Genomic DNA, 13846 nt, shown 5'->3' with positions numbered 1-13846 from the left:
CTGCCAGGGCTGGGGGCACCTGGCTGAACACCTCTGCCTCAGATGGGGTGGATGACATCTGGAGATATTCCCCTGCTTCTGTTTGGGGACATCTGGCTGTATTCCCCTGCCCCAGGAGGGTGAAGGGGCTGGAGGGCCAGCCCAGATGATGCTGGGGGGTGCAGTGGGGGGTGCTCAGCATGTTTGTTCAGGGGTGCAGTGGGATGTATGTTCTGCATGTCTGTGCTGGGGTGCAGTGGGGTGCAATGGGGTGCAGTGGGGGGTGTTCAGCGTGTCAGTGACTCAAGCACCACGCGGCACCGCATCCCTGCGTGCTTGCCATCGCCATGGCAACCGCCAGGCAATCAGCGATAATTGTGCACGTCGGCCCGGCAACGGGGCCAAATAAACCCCATCACTCCTTTCGGGGGGCCGGCGGGGAGCAAGGAGGAGAGCAAAAGAGGCGGTGCAGCTGCTGGTTGCCACCCCTGGCCCTTTAGTGGGATGAGCGGCAATGAGGGTGCACAGTGGCAGGGTTGCCCTCCCCATAGGTGTCTTATGGCACCCATGTGTCCATGGCGTCCAAGGCGTCAAGGGAGACAGCCAGAGAGCCACTTAGCTCAGCCACCGGGTATGGTGTCCTCCACAGTGCCACAGCTCCGCCAGCCCATCCCAGTCGGTGTCCTCACCGTGTGAGAGGACAGGGTTGCCCATACCTGGCTGGGCACCACTGACCGTGGCTGCTTGTCCCTGGCCAGCCTACTCCTGATACGACCTGTCCCTGTGTAGATGACGGTACAAAAATCCTTGTCCCTCTCCACCTCTCCACTGTCTTGGTCCCTGTCACATCCAGGGCTGGCCCTAGTCCCTGGAGCCCTGATGGGGAATGGGAGCTTGTTTTCCATAGTGTACTCCTGCATCACAGTGATGACATGGCATCAGGGTTTGATTCCCTTTCTGACTGAAGGAGATTTTGCAGTACCCTGGGTCTCTGGCAGTACCTGCAGCAATAGAGACGAGGGTGCAGGGAGCCTGCTCAGCGTGAGAGCTCAAGGAGAGAACTGACCCCCAGGTAGAGGACCAGGACCAGGACTGGGACATGGCTGGCACTGGTCCTGAATGGGTGCTAGGACGGGGCGAGCCTCCCCAGCTGAGGGGTGCTGGTGTCGCCGGAGCAGAGAAAGGAGAAAAATATGTGCTTTATAACCTGGAAGGCTTTGGGGTAAAGTAAAGCTTCCTGGAGAACAGCAGAACTCCCCAGGTGCCAGCAAAGCTCCTCCGGGGGTCAGCACACATCCCCAGAGGCCAGCAGAGATTCCCCAGGGAACACCCTAAGGACCACCAAAGCTCCTCAGAGAACAGGAGAGGACCTCAGGGGCTACCAAAGATGCCCAAGTACCACCAAAGCTCTCCGGGGACCAGCAGAGCTCCCTGAGGGCCATCAGAGTCTCAGGTGGGTGCAGGGGTGTCCCGGGCTGTGCAAGTGCCCCCAGTTGCAGGTTCCAGAGCCAGGCGGGGGGGCAGAGGGACAGGGCTGGCTTCGGGGGCCGGGGTCCGGGCAGCAGGGAGCGGGGGTGCCGGGGTGCAGCCCCCCCGCCGCTCACAGGCATCATTAGCAGAACTTGCCTGTTTCTAAAAATGGCACGTCGGTGCGGCGGCTGCTGCTCTTCACGCCCGCTCCCCAGCACCGGCAGCCGCTAAAAACAGCTCGGCTCTGCCTGCTGCCTCCTGCCACCTCTCACCGGGACGGCTGGCACCGGAGACCACCGCCTCACCCAGACACTGATTTATCACAGTTTTGCCCATCCCCAGTCCAGCCCCCACCCCGCTGCCTGCACCCACTTTGCCACCAGGAACCCAAGCCCGCTGTCGAGGTGCCACTGCGGCATCACCAGCAAACGCCGTCGCTGCGGATCCCCGGGCGATGCCGGTGGCGGGACCGTGCCCGGCTCTGCCTGTGCGCCCGCAGCCCCGCGTGCGGCCACTCATGTTTTATAGATGGCTCCGATTTTAATAATTAATCCCTGCTAACGACAGCACTTTCCCCAAATAAAACATTTAAAATGCTGTGTGTGCAGGGCGCGTTGTCGGGATGGGACCCCGGCTGCTCTGCCGCAGCCGTGGCGGATGGGCACAGCACGGGGTTGCTTGGCACAACTTGGCACAGCGTGGCACGGCTCGGCACGGCCTCAGCTGCCCACAGCTCCGTCCGATGCTACACCGACCATGCCCAGCCACGCAGCACCTCAGGGTACTGCCACCCAGTGCCCACCTGTGGGTGCCCAGGTGGCATTTCTAAGACATCCCCCAGCTGGGGCAGGGGTGCCAGGTGCCAAGCAAGGTGCCACCCTGGGAGGTTACCTGCCTGTTCCTGGTGCCATGGCAGTGGGCACAGTGCCAGTACCAGTCCCAGAAAGCAGTGTCAGCCAGCACTGGACAGGGTGGCCACATGCCAGCCCTTGGCTTAGAAGTCTGGGTGCTCACTCCTCACCTCCTGCAGCGTAATTAGGGCAGGAAAAATGTGGATTACCATGAAATCTGTCATCTCTGCAAACACATTCATAGGGGGATGGGAGTAGCCTTAAGCAGGGGCCACCCTCACGCATGTCACCGCAACCACACCAGAGCTGTCAGCTAACAAGGGTTCACTGTGCCACCCCACGGCCAGCATGGACAGCCCTGCTCCCACCAGGTACCCTGCTCCCGTTGGGTGCTCCCACAGCTGTCTCCTGTGTCATGGACAGCAGGCCTGGCAAGCGTCTTCCACCCTAACACAGCCCTGAGCTTTGTGCTCCATTGTCCTCCACTCTGCTTTGTGCTGAGGAGGGCAATAGCTGGGGTGCCAGTCCATCCATCCATCCATCCATCCATCCATCCATCCATCCATCCATCCATCCCTGCATCCCATGAGCTGCTTGTGCCCCAATCACCCACCCCAGCTGCCCCCAAGGCATGTAGCATCCCCCACTACCAGTGCCCAACACATTCCATTTCTGATCCAGCCCTAATAACCACACAGTGCCAGACTCTTCCTGTTGCCACAGCAACTCAGCAGCGAGCTGAAATGGTGCTGCTTGGCCTTGCATGTGCAAGGTCAGTACCTGCACTGGAGGTCATGGTCACCTGAGAACCCAGGCCAGGGGAGCAGAGCAGTGTCACTGTGGGGAAACTGAGGCACACTGCAGGCAGCTGTCCTGACTGTGGGATGCTGAGACACAGCTGCACTAAAAATGCCCTCAGGCCTGTGGCAGAGCTGTGCAGGTGTGAGGTGCCAGTGGAGATGGACAGCTTGGCTAATGGGAGCTGATGCGGCCCCAGGCTCCAGCACTGCTTAATGAGCAGCCGAGGAGGTTTTATTTAAAGTCAGTGTTGGTGGCAGGGCCCATGTGGCTGGACATGGAGCAGGAGCCATGCTGCCCACAGCCACAGACTGTGTGTTTTTCAGCACCCCTTGCTCATCCTGGGCTTGTCTGGAACATCCCCTGTCCATCCATCCATCCATCCATCCATCCATCCATCCATCCATCCATCCATCCATCCATCCCAGACCCTGCCCTTGTCCCCTGCCTCAAACTGGATCTGCACCCAGGCAAAGGATGCCCCTCACTGCTCCCCTCCTCTTTTCCAGTGTCTCGTTCTAGGTGATTTTTGTCCCAAAACTGGGGCAGAAGGGACCTCTTCATCAGGACGAGTTCCTTGCACATGCAACATCTACCACCACTTCCACCAAAAGGAACAGAAAGCCAGCTCGTAGAGCAGCAAGCATCACAGACCCATGCCCATCTCTAGGCATGCCCTGAGGCATGAGCTGCACAGTTCCCTGCACAGACAGTACTGAAGTAATAAAGGTATCATTAAGTGAAGCTGGTAATTACTCTTGGTCACCAGACAGAAGCCCCAAGCCCAGAGCAGTGTGCCCCACTGTACCCTGTGCAGGAAGGCAGGGTGAGGAGCAGTAGATGGGCTGGGTGCCATTGTGTCCTCACTGTGATCACATATCTGAGGCACTGCGGTCCCACAGGCAACCCCTTGCCCTGAGCTCCATGATCCCATGGCTGGGGACCCATGACCCCAAGAGCATCCTGACCTGATGCCTGGGCACCCATCATCCCAGGAGCATCATAATCCATGGGCACTACAATTCCACGCCCCAGGCATCCACCATGCCATGAATCCCAGGGGCAGTATGACCCATATGCCAGGGCTGCAGGGGCATTATCACCCCATGCCCAGGAGCACGGTGGTCCTCACATGCCTCGTGCCACACAGCCACCCTGGCCATGGGCTGGATGTGGCTGGAAGGAGGACCTTTAGGAAAAACCTCCCAGGCATCCCAAGGTCAGAGGGCCACAGTGGGACACAGGGTGCAGAGTGGGGTCCCAGCGTGGCAGGCACTGGGGGATGGTTACAGGGTGCCCACAGCAGCACCATTGTGCAGGTGCCCTCTTTCACTGGCACAGCAACAGTGGGTGCCCCTTCCTCAGTGCCTCCCGGGAGGTGGGTGCCCAGGAGTGGGTGGGGAGAAACCTTATTCATGCCGGGGCATGAAGGTGCTGTCAACCTGGGGCATGGCCCCCTCAAAGACACAGCCCCAGCCAGAGAAAAAAATATAATTAGGTTTTAATGAGTGATTTGAGCAGTCAAGAGGCTGGAAACTCCATGGGAGCTCTGGGATGGCCAGGCCACCCAACAGCACCTGCTGGGTATGGGGCCCCATGGCACCCATCCACTATGGGACTAAACCCCAGATCACAGTGCATAGACTCATCACTGTGGGACTGAGCCTCACACCACCCAGCCAGAGCAGGACTGAGCCCCCAGCATCCTGTGGTGTGGGACCAATCCTGGGGAGCAGCGAGCAGGGTCTGGGTGTGAGCCATGGGTGAGCACTCCACGGCACCCAGCTGCCTCCCAGCACCCATCCCGTGGGGAGGGTGCTCCATGGCATCTGGCTGCACACTGCATCCCTCCTCAGGGCAGTGTGCCTATGGTATATGGGGCTCTGGGAAACTCCATGGTGGAGGGAATCCCATCAGCACACTGATGTGTTGTCGTCCTCCTCCTCTTCCTTCTCTTCTTCCTCCTCCTCATTATGTTTATCCTCATCCTCGCTATCAGGCAGCTGCCCCGGGGGAGCAGGGGGAAAGGGAGGACCCCAGTCCAGGCTGATGTAGGTGACAGCCAGGTTGACATAATGCTCACTGTCCAGCGTGGCCAGGACACGCTCCAGCTCACCCACCAGCCCGGCGAAGGATGGTCTGTCCTTGGGCGCCGGCGCCCAGCAGCTCAGCATTACCCTGTACCTGCACCGACACCGCAGTCAGAGCTGGCAGCCCCCCAGGACAACCCCCTGCCACCCTGCCCACCCCCAGCTCCACTCACAGGGTGTCGGGGCAGTGAGAGGGCTGTGGCAGGCGCCTCCCCTGCAATAGGTAGTGGGCCATGTCGTAGGGGTCCACCCCAGCGTAGGGCGATGCCCCACGTGTCAGCAGCTCCCACATGAGCACCCCGAAGGACCACTGCCAAGAAGAGAGATGCCATGGGCACACATGTAGGATGGAGATGGGGGACGGGATGGGGAGGGAGGTCATGCCTACCACATCAGACTTCGTGGTGAATTTTTGGGTCTGGAGGCTCTCCAGCGCCATCCACTTGACAGGCAGTTTGGCGTGGCGGTGCTGCCGAATGCTGTAGTACTCCTTGCCAAACACGTCCCGTGCCAGCCCAAAATCAGCCACCTTTACTGTCAGTGTCTCGTCCAGCCTGTAGGACACCAGGTTGAGGTGGGAACTCCTTGGCACCCACAGACCCACCTGTGGTGGAGGTCTGGAGGGCAAAGACACACTTACATGCAGTTCCTGGCTGCCAAATCCCGATGCACAAACTGCTTCTGGGCCAGGTACTCCATGCCCAGGGCCACCTGCAGCCCGAAGCCAATGAGCTCCTTCACTGTGGGGCTCTGCGAGATGGGAGTAGTGAGCAGGAGACCTTGGCACCTATCACCATCCACTCCCTGTGGGGCTACTCCCTACCCGCTCCTGGCTGCGGATGAACTGGCGCAGGTCCCCGTGGCGCATGTAGGGCAGGACGACGAGGGGCAGCCCGTGGCGGGGCAGGCACACCCCCAGCAGGGAGAGCACCTGGGGGTGGTGGAAGCTTTTCATGAGGATGCCCTCACGCAGGAACTCCTCCACCTCCTCCAGGTCCGTGATGCCTGCAGAGAGCTGAGCTGTGGACATTCTGCTGCTGTGCCATGGGAGCACGCACGGGAGGAGAAGGGACTCACGGTGCAGGGACTTGACAGCGCAGTGGAGGTCCCCCAGCAGCGGGTCCGTGTAGGTGCCGTGGTAGACGCTGCCAAAGTGCCCTGCAGGGACAGGTGGCACAAAGGTAGCAGCACACACATTGGGCAGGTGACACCACAGCCAAATCGGGGTGCAGAGTCACCTTTGCCGATGACCTGGTGGCGGTGGGTGACAAGCTGCTCCTCGGGGATGAGGATGTCCTTCACTTCCTCCAGCAGCTCCGGCCTCAGATCCTCCAGGCAGCAGGATGTGGCCCTGAGCAGGGGCACGGGGGATCCGCCGCCTGCTGCACCAGCACCAGCACTGCCATCGGCAGCGGCACCGGTGACTCGTGTGCGGGGTCCCACGGGGCCGGGAGTGCCCGCTGCGTTCAGCACTGCCGGGACAGGCAGAGGTGGGGTGAGGGCCTGCAGAACGCAGCACCCCGTCACCCACAAGTGACACCCACTTACCCAGCACCTCTCTGTAGTCGACGCCGGGGCGCTGGATGGTGACAGGGGGGTCACTGCGGCCAGGCTGTGCCAGCAGCTCCAGGTTCTCCGTACCTGCAGGCAGCAGTGGGGTGGGTGGGGGGTGGCGGGGCAGGGGTCTGGGGGACATCAGAGTGTCCAGCGAGCACGGCACTCACCCTGCCTCTTCCTCCAGCGCCAGCGGAACAGCACGGCAGCCAAGATGCAGCAGACCAGGAAGGTGATGCCGATGCCCAGAGCCAGGCTGGCGGCCAGGTCCAGCGAGGTGTGGGGGGACAGCACCCAGCCCAGCGCCTCACAGACTCCGTTCACACAGACCTGGAGGATCAGAGACTCAGCAGGGATGGGGTGGGGGTGACTGGGGTGGGTGGTTGCCCAGCCGGGGGGTTCCTACCTCCACGGGGGCCCCAGTGGGGGGCAGGCGGAGCTCGCGGGGCAGGCGGCAGGTCACCTCATTCTTCAGCACGTTGGGGTGGCAGTCCCGGCCCCCCACCGTCATGGTGATGTTCATGCAGGTGGCCACGGCATCCAGTCCCAATTGCTGCCCAGACAGAGAACCGTGAGCTCCGGGGTCCTGGCAGTGGGATCCCCTATTCTGGCTCACCCCACTGCCCCACGTACGTGCACCTCGATCTCATCATCGCCGGGCTTGAGGCGGAGCCGCCTGCCCTCCTTCTGCAAGGGGTAGAGCTTGGGCCGGGAGTAGTACCGGAGGCGGAACAGCCAGCGGCCGTAGGCGCCGTCCAGCAGCACGCTCAGGTTCCCCAGCACCACCTCCACCTTGCTCTCGAAGGGGAAGGATGGACTGTGGCACAGCAGTCGCTCCGGTGCCAGCGGGCTCTCACACTCCTGTGGGCAGGGAGATGCTTATCACCGGCTCGGAGTGTGCCCAGCGGATTGGGGTGGGGTGGGGTGGGCAGCGCCGGGGGGCGGTGGCCCCACAGCTCGGTGCTTACTGTGGCTTGGGTAACCACACCACGGGCTTCAAAGCGGATCTTGGCACGATACACAGAGTTCAGGTGGGTGCCGATAATGGTGAGCAGCGAGCCCCTACAGTGAGCAGGAATCAGGTTCCCCGGGATGCACACGGTTCCCAGGGTGCCTGCAATTCCCAGCACCTCATCCAGCCCAGCCAGAGCAGTGGGAGGACAGGACTGGACCCTCACCCAGGGGAAGGGAGCCCACGCACTCACTCATAGCCGCAGCTGGGGACGATGGAGGATACAGTGGGGTCAGGGCGGTACTGGAAGGGCTCGGGGGCAGGGAACTCCTCCCCGTCGATCCACAGGGCTACCCAGGCTGCGCCCAGGCCACCAGCGGCGGGAGCCGTGCATCGGATTGTCCCGTTGCCCTGCCTGGAGACACGACAGCCGTGGCTGGGGGGACAGCGGGACTGCAGGGGCTCCCCGTGGCCGTGCCGTGCTGGGGACCCTGCTGTGCCAGGTGAGGGCAGGGCAGGGGTGTACCTGGGCTGCTCAGTCAGGGCACACTCGGAGCCATTGACCATCACCTGCCAGCTGCTCCCTGCCGAGAGGTGTGTACCATGGAGTGAGAGGTGGGTGCCACCCCCTCGGGGACCAAACGGAGGGTGCAGGGCACTGACGTTGGGTTCCTGAGCAGATATAGGGTCAGTGAGATGGGTGAGTGAGCCAAACGCCCCCCCCCAGCCCTGCCAGGGGCACTGCCGGTGTGGAACCATACCACAAAGACGAAACCGCCGAGGGTGGTGGAGCCGTAGACCCGAAAGCCAGAGGGTCTGGCAGGCTCCTCCACAGTGAGCACCACGTCGGCTGGGCCCCTCACTGCTGCCGGGCCCCCTGGCTCCAGCTCACACACCAGCACATCCACAAACTCCTTGTGGCGTGAGGTGGGCAGGGATCTGCGGGACAGTGATGGGGGATCAGCCCCAGGCCAGGGGGCAGCCCCAGACCCCTCTCTGCTGCTGTTCTCTCCCAGCACTGCTGCACACCTGTAGCTCTCGCTCTCCTCCGGCAGCACGGTGCAGCCTCGCCGTCCCACTGCCACCCGGTAAGCACTGGGGGGGCTGCGGCTGGGGTCCCAGTGGGAGCGGAAGGTCATTCCACAGAGTGTCATCCGCGTCCGACCCCGCAGCGGGGCACTCCGGGGATGGAACTGTGGGAGAGACACCTGAGTCACCCCAAGCCTCTGAAGTGAAGCGACTGTTGCAGGTCCAGAAATACCCTTCTCTGAGGAACACAACCCATCCCAGGGAGGGGGTCCCACCCCATGCCACTCCATTTGCCATGTCCCTCCCCATCCAAGTGCCTGGGAGGTGTGAGGAGCAGGGGCACAGCAGCGCAGACCTACGTCGGTGAGGACGGGTGGGCAGCTGTCCTGGACCCAGTGGCCGGTGCACTCGTGGCGGCGCCTGCACCCATTCCTGCACCAGCCACAGCCCATGAAGCGCTCGGCCCGCAGGCAGCGGTGGCACGTGGAGAAGTGGCGACAGCCAGGGCCAGTGACGTTCAGGAGCCACACCTGGGCATGGAGAGCGGAGGTGAGCGGGACACATGGAGCTCCGTACGCACCCTATGCCCCTCAGACCCCCCACTCACCTTGGTGCCAGCAGTGAAGAACAGTGAATGGCTTTGCAGCCCCATGGCACCTCGCACTGGCCCTGGCTCTCCCAGGGAGAAGTTGGACAAGGTCAGAAGGTAGGAGCTGGAGCGCTGGAGCACCATCTGCACGGGGCAGAGCAGAGGGCTGAGCATACCCCACAGTCTCCCAGGACCCGTCATCCCACCTCACCCCTCACTTCCCACCTGGAAGATGCGTCCTTCCGCTGTGCCTAGGTGGGCTACAGTGACGTCTCCCATGGCAGTGACGAAGAGAGAGGTGAGGAGGACACCAGTCAGCTGCCCGTTGAACAGGTCCACTTTGTGGGAGGCAGCAGGGATGAGGGTGGGCTGATCCCAGCACCTGGTGTTGACCACTGGTGCTGAGAGGTTCACCTGTGGCCGAACAAGGGGTGAGTGACTTAAAGCTGGCCCTGGCACCCCAACTCCCAACACCCTCGCAGGTAGGCATCAGCTTGAGCTGTGAGATATTTTGGGACAGCATTGGATTGCCTAAGTTCCTCTCCAGGCTGGGAAAATTTTTGGGAAAAAACACATCGGTAGGCCCTCCCTCAGTTCCCCCACGTGGCGTCAGATCCTGCCCTCCCCTCTCACCCCATCTGGTTATAGTTATCTGTGCTGGCACCACAGGATGCACACTCCAACCCCAGGATTGGGGTTGCAACAGGCTGCAACCTCCTTGACCCCTGGAGCTCAGCAAGGGACTGGGGTTGAAGAGAGACACCAGGAGCCATGGGGTCACCCCTGGACACCCCCAATGCAGAGGGGCTGGGGTCCCTCTGAGTTTCCTATGCCACAGCGTGAGTCAGCAGCAGTGAGCTGTCAGCTCTGTGCAGGAAGAGGAGGGGATTTGGCTGCACCTTGCCCTGAGCCTGGCTGAGGACACAAAAATTCGTGTCATGTGCCGGGATGAGGGGGCCCTGCCGGGGTGCCCACCCATCTGCATCCTGGCCATGCCACGGCTTGTACCTGGGACACGGTGTTCCTGCCCTGCGGCTGTGGCAGATGGGGAACCCTGGTGACTAATTACACTTCCGCCTGCGGTTTATTTGCCCAGAGAAGGCGGTGGCTGGGCCTGGGGGACAAGGCAAGAGCAGCCACACCTCACACATCCAGTCTGCGAAGCACCAAGGCCCTGTGGCTTTCTTACCCCCCCATACATAAACAAGCTGGAGAGAGTGGCTGGGGTCCAGGGACAGTCACCACGGGGGTCAGAGTTGAGGCTCCTGGGGAGGCCATACCAGGAGAGGAATTGGCCTAATGCATGGCATGTGGCAGTATGCCCTTGTGCTGGCGCATGTACCAGTGATGTGGGGGGGCTCAAACAGGATCCCTGCCTGCACCCAGCCTCCTCGGTGCAGCCAGGGCTGCCGGAACACAGCAGCCCCTGCAGTAACTGGTGGGTGGCTGCTGGGCTGATTCACACCTGGGTGATGCCACTCTCCCCCCTGAACTACCCCACCCCACCATCCATCTTGCTCTACCAGTGTTTCCCAGCTCCCGAACCCACTTTCCCACATCCCAGCCCACCCCCAGGGTTCCCGGGCCGGATGCGGTGCAGGGTGGAGCACTCACATTGTGTGGGCAGTACTCCACTGGCTGGAAGAAACTGAGCCCCCGCAGCAGTGGCTGGTTCCCGGTGCCGCAGCATTTCTTCATGCCCTCTTCCATGGCCTGATTGAGGAGGCGGAGGGGGAAGGCACAGACGGCCGAGTTCTCCTGTGGCACCCGGCTCTCCGGCCAGCTCTCTGCAAAGGCACCGAAGAGCACCATGTCGGTGTTGTTGATGCCGAGGTCGCGGGCCAGGCGTGCACCAGGACGGGCAGCGTGGGCTGCCTGCAGCACATTGTAGGCAATGTCCCTTTCAGCATCCTCCTCTTTGCTGCGCCGGCGCCGGAGCTTGGACTCAAAGCGGCAGTCGAGGACGAGCTCGCGGTAGTGGCGCAGGTCACGCTCGTGGGTGCTGAGTCGTGCCAGGCGCGTGTGGTACACTGTTGATCCCGGCCGTTCTGGCTGCACCGTCAGGAAGTAGACATGGTCCCCGTCGGCAAAGGAGTGCACGTAGTGGATGGTGTAGTTGTTGCGGTATTGTGGCAGCACGGTCAGCCACTGGAAGTCATTTGAAAATCCATCCAGGGTGCCCTTCAGGCGTCGGACAGACACCGACTGTGGGCTGTACTGTGCTGCCACACTGCTGTTGACGGTGGAGCCGAGGTAGAAGAAGGAGGCGTAGGAGGTGGCCACCACAGTGGCACTGGTCCCCAGAGGGCTGACCACACAGTCAGGGCAGAATGCAGGGCTGTTGCCTACAGCTGAGTATAGGCAGTGCGTGGCTGTGATGGCCACCTTACCATCCTGCACATCCAGCTGGTGCTGATAGCACAGCCCATGCTGTGCCGTGCCACAGCTGTACAGCCATGGCTCCAGTGGGTCCAGCAGCAACAGGACATTGTCTGTGTCCTCAGGGCCATCTGTGGTGGCTGGGCACAGGCGACAGATCTCACACTTGGCACTGCCCACTGGGCCGGTGATAAGGACGGAGAGCAGGTGCAGCTCAGGGCTGACCAACAGGATCCGGTTGCGGACCGCCACAAAGACAGCGGCTGGGCCGTCGGAGTCTGTGAAGACAGCAACGTTCTGGATGGGGCTGCCAGCATCGAGGCTGGGCAGCGTGTAGGGGATGGAGAAGTTCCTGGTGGAGCTGTATGGGATGCGGGGACACTGCCAGGCACCGGCACCCAGCAGGGCCAGGGCGAGCAGCAGCCAGAGGCACACACAGCACAACAGGCCCATGCTGTGCAGTGCCACTGGTGTAGGGTTATCGATAGTGCTCAGCACCCAGCAGGCTCAGAACATATGGAGGATGGGCCACCATTGCATCTGCCAAAATTAAAAAAGGGACAGTTTTACCCGCTTATTTTAGGTGAGGACCCGGGCACAGCCACAGCCGGGTGTCAGTTGGGGGTGCCAGGGTTCCCAAGGGCCAGATGATGATGGGTAGTGCCGAGGGAGGATCAGTCACACCAAACCTCTTCCAAAATACCATGAGTAGGAGGTGATGCCAAGCTGCCTGTGGCAGAGGGACAAATCCTGCCTTCTGCCACCTACAGACGCTGCCTGTCACCCTGGGGCAACTCTGCCCTGCAATGACCTATTCCGGGGACTGGAATGGGGACTCTGCCAGTCCCCGGGATAGCAACAGGGACTGGGGATCCCTGCGGGACTAGGACAAGGTCCACGCCGGCCTCCGGGGACTGGGACCCCGAATTACCCCCGGCCTCCATCCCCGGCCCCGCCACAGCTCACCAGGTCCGGGGTCTCCACTGGGTCCGGCTACCTCCGCCCCATCCGGCCGTTCCAATCCGATCCGGTCCGGTCCGGTCCGATGCGATCCGGGCGGTGCCGGCCGTCAGGGCGCTCACCTGGGCGCTGCCGTGCGCTGCCGTGCCGGGACAAGGAGGAACGGAGCGGGGCCGGGACGGAGCAGGAGAGGCGGGACGGGACAGGGCGGGACGGGCTGGGCGGGTCCTGCCTCCTCACCGCCCGGGGCTCCCCGAGGGCCGGCACCGGGGGGACGGGGGTATTCGGGGAACACGGAGATCGGGGTACCCGGAGGGTCGCTGGGCACTCCCGGGGAGACAGGCACGGCTGGGCACGGTGCCCAAAAGGCGCACAGGTGTGAATCAGGGCGATCGGAACACGGGTGCAGGGCTGGCACGGTGCCTCGGTTGTCCGCTGTAGGTCCGGGTGGCCGTCGGGGGACCCCCGTGGCTGGGAGGTGGCTGCCAGCAACATCCCTGGGTACGAGTGGGGTCCTGCATGTCGGTACCCCTTGGCCCCTCGGCCGCAGCCCCCAGCACCCGCTGCCATAGGGACGGCTGACACCCCAACACTTGGAATCGAAATTGCCGCTTCCCCCGTGGCACCGGGGAAGTTCCCGCGGTGGCACCGCGTTCGCTGCTCGCTTCCAGGCCAACAGGGCAGCCTTGAGGGGTGCGGCAGGCTCAGTACCAAGAGTTCCCAGCTGGGAGAAAAGGGCAGGGCTGGGAGAGCCACAGCTTTGCCAGGGCAGCTGTGAAGGGTTATTTCTGTTGTGCCCATTCTGTGTCTCATGTCCCTTTCCTCCCTGGCTGTCTGCAGTGGCAGGAGGTGCCGGCACCTCTGGGAGTGGCTGCTGTTCGTAGGGATGCGGGAAGATCCTTTACATTCCGATCCATACATGGATTTACCCTCCAAGTGCCCTGCTGTCCTTGGACGCCGGGGCCATGAATCCCAGTTTTGCACATGGACCATTCCTCCTGGTAAGCAAAGCGCTGGGGACTTTGGCGCCGGGAGAAGGCCGAGCCTACCGAAAATGCCCTAAGCTTGCCGCCTGGCCAGAGCCGGCCCTCCCAGGCTCCCGCCCCCGTGTTGTGCAAGACCCGGCAGTTCCGCTGGCTCCGGGCCTTACCCAACAGCCCCTTTCCTCCGGCTGCGCCTCTGCTCGGTTTCGACA

General features: G+C 62.3%; 1 protein-coding gene across 1 annotated transcript; it reads right to left on the bottom strand.

The window, feature by feature from the left end:
• Positions 1–4865: 4865 nt before the first annotated feature.
• Positions 4866–12144, bottom strand: MST1R (macrophage stimulating 1 receptor). The gene is made up of 20 exons (XM_062500745.1): positions 10927–12144; positions 9538–9726; positions 9331–9456; positions 9083–9253; positions 8724–8887; positions 8456–8633; positions 8221–8366; positions 7948–8109; positions 7711–7804; positions 7376–7603; positions 7149–7295; positions 6913–7072; positions 6737–6829; positions 6427–6660; positions 6266–6346; positions 6012–6193; positions 5829–5938; positions 5577–5742; positions 5362–5498; positions 4866–5282 (listed from the first exon to the last, which is right to left on the bottom strand). The coding sequence occupies exons 1-20, from the start codon at positions 12142–12144 to the stop codon at positions 5012–5014; spliced, it is 4257 nt and encodes a 1418-aa protein (XP_062356729.1). The 3' UTR covers positions 4866–5011.
• Positions 12145–13846: the final 1702 nt, after the last annotated feature.

Source organism: Cinclus cinclus, chromosome 12 (genome assembly GCF_963662255.1).
Source record: "Cinclus cinclus chromosome 12, bCinCin1.1, whole genome shotgun sequence".
Lineage (NCBI taxonomy): Eukaryota > Metazoa > Chordata > Aves > Passeriformes > Cinclidae > Cinclus > Cinclus cinclus.
Note: the sequence above shows the minus strand (reverse complement) of the source record. Positions and strands in the feature narration are given on the sequence as shown.

Coding starts and splice junctions, on each gene's coding strand:
- MST1R (XM_062500745.1), bottom strand. CDS start 12,144: ATGGGCCTGTTGTGCTGTGTGTGCCTCTGGCTGCTGCTCGCCCTGGCC. Junction 8,888..9,082: donor GCCCACCCGTCCTCACCGAC/GTAGGTCTGCGC, acceptor TCTCTCCCACAG/TTCCATCCCCGGAGTGCCCC. Junction 7,805..7,947: donor GTCCCCAGCTGCGGCTATGA/GTGAGTGCGTGG, acceptor TGCTCACTGTAG/GGGCTCGCTGCTCACCATTA.